The following is a 9,012-nucleotide window of genomic DNA, read 5'->3' on the forward strand; positions in this document are numbered from 1 at the left end:
CTTGCTGTGTGTCCCCAGGACCTTAGATGTGTGCACAGCACATTGCATGGGAACCATGAGCACTTCACTGAAGGGTGGTGGGGCGGAGGCTTAAAGGGGCGGGGTCTGCAGCCATAGAGCATCAAGGAAGCCATAGGCTCCAAGAGGCTGCATGTGTCATTTCAGAGATGTGATTTTCTTTCTTTCTCTCTCTCTTTCTTTCTTTCTTTCTTTCTTTCTTTCTTTCTTTCTTTCTTTCTTTCTTTCTTTCTTTCTTTCTTTCTTCCTTCCTTCCTTCCTTCCTTCCTTCCTTCCTTTCTTTCTTTCTTTCTTTCTTTTTTTTTGGTTTTTCAAGACAGGGTTTCTCTGTGTAGCTTTGCGCCTTTCCTGGATCTCCCTCTGTAGACCAGGCTGGCCCGGAACTCACAAAGATCCACCTGGCTCTGCCTCTCAAGTGCTGGAATTAAAGGCGTGCACCACCACCACCTGGCTCAGAGATGTGATTTTCAAAAAGACCCAAGGAAAGCAGGTGAAGATGTTTAACTGTTCTTTGGATACAGAGAAGGGAATATTGACATTTTCAGAAAAAGAATTCAAGGGACCTGAGAAGGATTTTGAAGCTGACCATCCTGGTGCTCTGTGCAGGGTTTTTACCAGTGAACTCAGAAGCCACAATGCCCTGCTCCTACAAACAGAAACAGAGGCAGTGGTGTGTGTCAGGGGAGCTTTGCTGACATTTCCAGAAGGTGAGGGAGCTGCTAAAATAAACTTTTATATTTGAAACATGTGTATTTTAGGCTTGAATTTATTTATACAAGCTGAGGCTACCCTGGCTTACACTAAAATTCTAGCTCACAGAAGGCTGAGGCAGGAGCATTGCCATGAATTTGGGGATAGCCTCAGCTACATATAGTATGAGACCTTGTCTTTAAAAAAATTATTTTTACATTTATTGTACTCATAGTCACATATATACACAGTCACACAAATCCATGCAGATTTCAAAGGAAGATCAGGTTTTATTTTACTCTTTAAAAGATTTCTTGGTGTGTGTGTGTGTGTGTGTGTGTGTGTGTGTGTCCGTCCTGTGCTTGCCAAGGCCAGAAGAGGACATTGGATCCTGGAGAGAGAGTTATACATGGTTGGGAGTCACCCTTCATGGGTGCTGGAAACTGAACCGAGTCCGCTGGAGGAGCAGCAAGTGTTCTCAATGGCTGAGCCTTCTCTCTGTCCCAAGAGCTTGGGCTTTAAACCATCTATCACTCAAGGATAATGAAGCATCCGCCACAGGATTGTTTGCTTCAAAACGAACGCCCGTAATTGCCTTGCGATGTGTCTCATGGGCCCCTAAATTGGAGAGGCTATGGATTGATGAGAGCTGGTTTCATAAAGCTCCCCCAGGTTTTGAAATATTTTTATGAGGCAGGAATAAAACCGTCTAATAGCCTGACAGTCCTGCGGTGCGGTTCACGTGTGCTGTGGGGGGAAGGCTTGGACGAGAACGCGCAGAGCATTGTAGCCTGCACAAAGGCACTCTGAAGAGGGCCGCTTCCAGCACTGCCTCCCAGAGAAACTCAGGGCAGCTCTTAAGACGGGATTTATGGGCAGGCTGGCTAAGAGCCTGAGAACGAACAGAATACAAACTGGTCCAAGTCTCACCCCTGAGCTCCTCAGATCACATTTCAATGTGCTCTGTTTGAAGAAGTAAGTTTCTCATAGCACATCAAACTGGTGTTTCTGAGATCCACACACTTGGATTCTTACATAAGTCCTTTGCTGACCTCCCCCCCACCCCCCACTAAAGCTTATCTAAAGAGAAGGCCCTGAAGTAGGACTCCAGAGAGATAGTTGGGTCCTGGGTTTCACCAAGTCCTTGAACTGTGTACAGGGCACACTCTAGGCCAGTGGTTCTTAACCTATGGACAGCAACCTCTTAGGGGTCAAACAACCCTTTCTCAGGGGTCACCTAAGACTATCAGAAAACACAGATATTTACATTACAATTCATAACAGTAGCAAAATTAGTCATGAAGTGGTAACGAAGTAATCTTATGGTTGGGGTCACACAGTGTGAGAAACCGTATTAAAGTGTCACAGCCGTAGGAAGGCTGAGAACCGCTGCTCTAGGCTATGAGTTCCCTTTGTTTCCCATGGCAGCTCCTGATTCCTGGTGGACCTCTGACACCCGGAAGGGCTGCCAGTGCCTAACACTGTGTTCAAGTCACATCAGACACTTAGGATTTGCCCAGTAAACTATCTAATGAGCATGCTAACAAATGTGGCAATCCATCCATCCATCCATCCATCACTAAACGTGAAGAGGAGATGCTTATTTCACTGTGGGTTTCATTTTGGTGGAAAATACCATTTGTTTATGAGTCAAAATGTTATTTCACGTTTAAGGGCGGATGCTGGAGAAAATTGGGGTGGTTAGATAGTAAGATGGGATGATGTGCCCCAAGTATCCAACCCTACCTAGATGGATAAATACATCGGTGCAAGTACACACGCACACACCCAATCACAGGAACTCACGCATGTACTTCTTGGAAAACTAGCATTTCCCCCCAATCTTCTGTTACCAGTAAATTTTCCATCCAAGACTTTATATAGCACCTACTACGTGACACTCACTTCAGCAGGAAAAGAGACTCTAAAATAGAGCCCGAAATAAATACGGGCAGGCAAGGAGGCTCAGCCCCTAAAGGGGCTTACTGTGCAAGTGTGGTGACCCACGTTCCACTCCTGGAATCCACAGTTCAGAAAGTTGTTCTCTAACCTTCCAATGTGTCTGCGCATGTGTGTCCACACACATCATGCATATCTGCACAGCAATAAACAAAAAGAACAAACAATAAATAATAAATTTCAGTGTGTGACTTCTGGGTGCTCAGAATCAAACTGGGACCCACGAAGAGAGCCCACAGCTAACCATCACCTCGGTACATAGCATCCACTTGGCTTTAGAATGTGCTGCCCCTTTCCCCTCTCAGGACGCTGGAAGGCAGAGACCACCCACCCACTCTGTCCTGGTGGTTGTGAGTCTGCATGGCTTATAGTATTGATTATGCACAGGGGCACCAGCCTGAGGTGAACACTAACAAGCCAATACCATCCCCCAGACTCTGCAGGAATGGCTTTAAGGTCACCCTTAGGTGCTGGCCACATGGTTCTCTCTTGAGCCATTGAGAAGGCCACTGGATTCCTCAAGACCACACACCCAGGCCTCCATTGTGTTTCTTTCCTCTTTGGACCCTCACACCCTCTTTTAAAAGCTTCCTCTGATGAGGCCAGAGCCACCCAGAACAAACTCCCTTTCAAAGTACATGGCTAGTTTCTACTTACAGCTACAGAATCTCCTTTCGCTGCCCACATTTCCTACACTCTAGGGGAAGAAGCTGTTCAGATCCTATAGGCCAGGCAGCTTTGAAATGCCACAGACCACTCTGTCTGACCGGAACCCTTCAGTTCCCCATTTTTTTCCTTTCAAACTCAGAATGACCAGCCTGTCTGGAAGGAATGAATATATTACAAAGGACACCTGTGTCCCCTCTTTGCCTATCAGGATATGAGAAGGATGGACTACAAGAAATTAGAATTTCTCCAAGAATCTCCTGCTGGGAGGAGGAGGCCCGATGCTCAAAGGAAAAGCTTACCTCCAGGAAAAAAATTATTTAGAACTTCTCAGATAGCCTTAACAGAGAGATTTGGAGCTGAGACAATGGTGGGCAGGACCATGCCCTGGCTGGATTGCTCAGTTATGCAAAACTCATGTTAGGACACGCCCAAAGATGGACTTGGGGATCACTGGATCTCTTTGTCCTTCTTCTGAATGTGCTCACATTAAATCAATCTCCTTTTTCTGCTTTCAATATTAATTTGGCTCTTTTAATTGGCTTATTGAGGACTGGCAGCTGGCCCTGGCTTGTTAGGGCACAGGATATGTGCCCCCTAAGTCCAGTAGCGCCAACATCCTCATGAGGTGGGTTTCACTAATTCATTGTAAGAGGGAGAAGAAAAAAACCCTGTGAATTATGTATGAACCCCTGGGCAACTCACCACAGCACCCTGGACTTCAAGTTCAAGTTCACTTTTGGAATGCAGAAATGCTAGACTCATCCTTGCCTATTAGGGGATGTAATAAAAGGCAATGAGCAAACACTAGAGAAATGCTTCTGCAATCTGAAGTTCCATAGATGGGCTGGGGTCTCATCTGACTGCGAACTGTCCTGATGAGCAAGACTATTTACACTCACAGGGGTAGGGAGGACAGCTGAAGTCAGCAGAGACCTTGGAATCTCTGGTCTGCCCTGTGATGCTGAATGCCTTACTTAAGAGTTGCATGGGGGACTAGGTAAGGTACACACCAGTGACCCCCACTCCCCCTGCCAAAAAAAACAAACCCATATTCTCAAACTGTGGGGTTTGTGATAGATCTATAATTAGACTTTAAATCCTGAGTGCAGGGAAATGCTGAGGTGCAAGCTGCAATCCTTGAATGCTGAGGAGGATTGGGGGGGCCTCCTACAATGGGGTGGGGGGGGAGACACACACATGACCCTCCTACAAGCCATTGTTAATGACGCTTGGGGAGCATTAAATTGTAGCAATGCGCTTCAGCTTCTGAATCCCCTCACCAGCGATCAAGTGGAATTTCTTTGCAACAGACAATAAAAAATAGCAATCTAGGTTTACCTAGACAAACAGAGGTCCCGGCTAATTAACTGCCAAGCCATTTCTCCAGGGAGCAGACACTCGAGTGGCTTCCGTGTGTCACTGTCAAACACGTAAGTCATCGAGGGGGTCTGCTTTATGTGATCTGCAACTATCTCAGATAAGCCAAAGGGAATACGAGATTAAAAGATGAATCATATTTTCTTCCCCTAATTAATATTCCAGAGGGCAAAATTAACTCACGGTCGTCGTCCCCCCCCCCCACTTCTACCAAGTGGTAATGAGGCCTGAGAGGAAGCTGGGGAAACTCAGGGGACACCCAGAGAAAGGCGCCCCCCACCCTAGGATCTGCTTTGTGTTTCTTGCTGGCTCTGAGTCCAAAAGCTTCAACACTACTGATACAATTGAAATTGTCTAGGGACAATGCTCTTTTTTCCAAAAGACATCTAAAACAAGGACGGTCACATGAGCCAAGCTGACTCAGGTCCAGGATGTTCAAGACCCTGACTTCTGCCTCATCAGCTGTCCTCTCTCATCTTTAAACTCAAATAAGCTTTTTCATAACCTACCTTAAAATTTCATTCACAAAAGGAAATTCTTTAAGAGAAATAAAGAAACCAGCTCACACATTAAAAGACAAATTGGAATTTCACTTCCTTTGTAAACTGTACTTACTCTTTGTGTCTGGTTATAAATTACGTCCTCTGAGCGAGGGAACTTCCCAAGACTCCAATCACATTATAGCCTTGGCTGAGGCACTTGGGGGTGCCTCTCCCTTAAGAAGCCCACAGTTATGCCTTAGGAGTACACTGCAATTTTCCTATGCAATATTCTTTTTAAATGTTCCCCGATGTATACTGCTTCATCTCTCCACTTAATAAACGGAATAACTTTGCATCACTCTGACGTACCCTAAAATTCTTTTCTGTGTTATTGTCGAGGACCAGGCTTTACCTGAGTGGAGGTCCCTAAGACAGGGATTTTCCAGGCTCCTTGCAGCTGTGCTTGGCTGCATCTCCTAGCTACCATGGGCAACAACAACAATAAATCAAGGCAATAAACACATACTAAGACTTAGCTAGAGAGAGACATGTGCCTGGCTGGGTGGCTGACATGCAACCATTGTTCATGAGGACCTGTTCATCCATCACACTTGTCTTAGGGTTTCTATTGCTGCGATGAAACATGATGAGCAAAAAGCAAGTTGGGGAGGAAAGGGTTTATTCAGTGTACACTTCCACATCACTGTCCTTCATTGAAGGAGTCAGGGCAGAAACTCAAGAAGGGCAGGAACCTGGAGCTGATGCAGATGCCATGGATGGGTGCTGCTTATTGGCTTGCTACCTATGGCTTGCTCAGCCTGCTTTCCTATAGAACCCAGGACTATCAGCCCAGGGATTGCACCATTCACCATGGGCTGGACCCTCCCCCATCAATCACTAATTAAGAAAACGCCTTATAGCCAGATCTTATGGAGGCTTTTTTCTCAACTGAAGTTCCCTCCTTCCAGATAACTCTAACTTGTGTATCAAGCTGACAGAAGATTAGCCAGCACAAGACTGAAGAAGATGTAGAAAACACAATATCCATGTTAGAAACAGAGTAAGCAGAATGGTGTAGAGAAAGCACCAGAGGAAAACAGTACAACCCCAGTTCTGGCTTGGGCAGTGTGATGGCTGTTCTTGCTGGTCAACTTGACTATATCTGGAGTTAACTAAAATCCAAGTAGCCAGGTAGACCTGTGAGGGATTTTTTTCTTAATTAAATCATTTGAAGTGGGAAGACTCACCTCTGATCTGGGCCACACCTTCTGCTGGCAGCCTATGTAAGGACATGGACAAAGGAAGCTCGCCCTCTGTCTGCTTTCTCTCACTCTTACTAGCAAATCCTTTCCTTCACTGGCATTAGAGCCTACTTATTTGGGATTCCAGAGTACACTGAAGACTGATGGAGACATCAGCCTCATGGACTAAAAATCTACTGGATTCTTGGACCTTCCATTTGTAGACAGCCATTGTTGGACTAGCTGGACCACAGCCTGTAAGCCATTCTAATAAATGTTCTTTATATATATGAATATATATATATACATATATATATATATGATTGTGTGTGTGTGTGTGTGTGTGTGTGTGTGAGAGAGAGAGAGAGAGAGAGAGAGAGAGAGAGAGAGAGAGAGAGAGAGAAATTCATTCTATCAACCCATTCCTCTAGAGAACCTGACTAATACCATCAGTGTTTATGGAAAATGAGGTGCATTTTCCCTCCCTCCCCAGGACCCCCAGGTGAGTTCACTAACCACATTCAGTCAATTCACAGCATTTAATAGGTGCCACATCTTAAATCAGAGAGTCAACGTGGGACCACTTGAAAAGTCAGCACTCACAGATGAGAAGAGAGGAATGCAAATTGCTTTATGGTTTTTTTTTTTAAAACCAAAAGGTGTTTAAAAAGGCAACTAGGGCCATTAATGTTCTGTTACTCTTTGTCACTTGTTCCATACTAAGCAAGAGCAGCCAATACCCTACTCAGGAGAAACAGAGCTCCCTGAGTACCTCCTCATCAGAAGCCTGCCCCAACACTCTGGAAACCTCAGAGCTGGAAAGCGTGGGGTCCCGACCCTGAGAAGGCAGTGACCTTGCAGAAGGGGTCCCTACAAGGTCCCCAGCCCCTGTTTTTGCTTCTGCAGGCAATGATGCATGGCTGTTTCTCCTTCATCTATTTCTTCCCACCCCCAAACGAGCCAATTTTTCTGGTTTGACTTTCTTCCATGTTGGATGTTACTCGCAGAGTTCCTCTCATTGAAGAAGGATCTAGGCTGCTTCCTCCATTGTTCTACACATGCCCATTCTTCCACTAGAGATACAGGATTACTCGGGCTTTGTAAATACACAGTCTCGATCCACAGCCCGGTGGTGTGTACATGCACGATTGGGCCATGTGTGTGCAACAGTTACATGTCTGACAGAATGTCCTGGGCTTCCGACGTCTGTACTTGTCCGGTTTCCTCACCATCCTTCCTTTCCTAGACCTGCCCTGGGCTTTGCTCTTCTTGCTCTGGGGAATGCTGAAGTCCATCTATGCTCTAGATTCTGCACTGGTGTGGCTGTGCCCTCCCACCCCATTCCCTGGTCCACACGGCTTCACACAGATGTACTCCCACCATATTTGGGGTGCTACCTCAGACAAAAGCAAAATGAACATGTGGGTTACAATGACTCCCATGGCCAGCAGAAGTCCTTCTGGTGTTCCTGACCATAGAAGGGACATCGTAGGGGACTAGGCAGGTGAGGGTTACATCCTAGGATAAGCCATGCACTGTGACGACCTACCTCCAAACTCAGCCAGGCCCCCTGAAAAAAAGATCTGATAAAAACAGTTGCTGAGTGGCACAGGCTCTGGTCACCACTGTGGTGTGTCTGCATACTTACCTTCACGGCACTGAAGCAGAAGGCGTGGAGCAGGGCTGCTACCAAGACACTCCGGCCCACACTATACACAGCTGATGTGATTCCAGAAACAGCTGGAATACAAACGCCATCACAACTTACTAGAGGAGCCCTTTTCAAAATCAGTACAGGGGTAAGGAAGGAAAGGGACTGTTGCTTTCAGCATAAGTTCCCTGGCCACGGGATCCATCCAAAGACACAGGTCACTTAGGGTGGGGAAGATTGTGACCATGGAACTGACTATCCGTGGAATAATAACACTAAGGGTCAGCCCTGTATGCCACTCTCAGAGGACACTGGGGTCATGTGTCTTTTGGGGGAAAGATTTTTAAAGGTTCATAGGTACTCTCACAACACACAGCTACAACACTATGCACACAAGTGCATGCTGACCTATTCCCACAATGATACATGTGCATGCTTACACACACACACACACACACACACACACACACACTTCTTCTAAAGAACAGTTTGAAGAGCCCCCTTCACTCACTCTAAATCAAGGGAAACCCTTCCCTTCTATGTACCTTTGCTGGGGAGGCCACTTCTGATACTATGGAACCCAGGAAATCCAAACTAAAGCAGGTTTGCAGCTCAAGACAGAGCAAACAAACCTCCCAGTTAGGCCCCCGTCCTCTGTCCTTGGGACCCCCCAGACCTTGTCCAAACTGAAACAGGAAGAGCAGGGGCAAGGACTCACCAGAACCTCCAAAGAACAGCATGTCGACTTGTTCCAGAAGGTATGTGCAGAAGGTGTTGATCTGTGGGAAGAGTCCGAGGAGGGAGATCGCAGGGAAGCAGCACAGAAATACTGCAAATGGACAGACAAAGGCAGCTGTGAGCATGGGGCAGGGTAACCACGGCCACGGTGTGGCTGCAATGTGGCTGCCTTTTTCCCTTTCAGATT

The 9,012-nt window shown here is 46.4% G+C and overlaps 1 protein-coding gene across 1 annotated transcript in view; it reads right to left on the reverse strand.

The window, feature by feature from the left end:
* Window positions 1–9,012, reverse strand: part of Pcnx2 (pecanex 2) — a 154,992-nt gene that overhangs the window by 84,815 nt on the left and 61,165 nt on the right. The window contains exons 14-15 of the mRNA XM_028889810.1: window positions 8,806–8,916; window positions 8,085–8,176 (exon numbers count right to left, since the gene is read on the reverse strand). Of these exons, the coding sequence (XP_028745643.1) occupies window positions 8,085–8,176; window positions 8,806–8,916 (203 nt within the window). The remainder of the gene's footprint in view (window positions 1–8,084; window positions 8,177–8,805; window positions 8,917–9,012) is intronic.

This window comes from Peromyscus leucopus, chromosome 5 (assembly GCF_004664715.2).
Source record: "Peromyscus leucopus breed LL Stock chromosome 5, UCI_PerLeu_2.1, whole genome shotgun sequence".
Lineage (NCBI taxonomy): Eukaryota > Metazoa > Chordata > Mammalia > Rodentia > Cricetidae > Peromyscus > Peromyscus leucopus.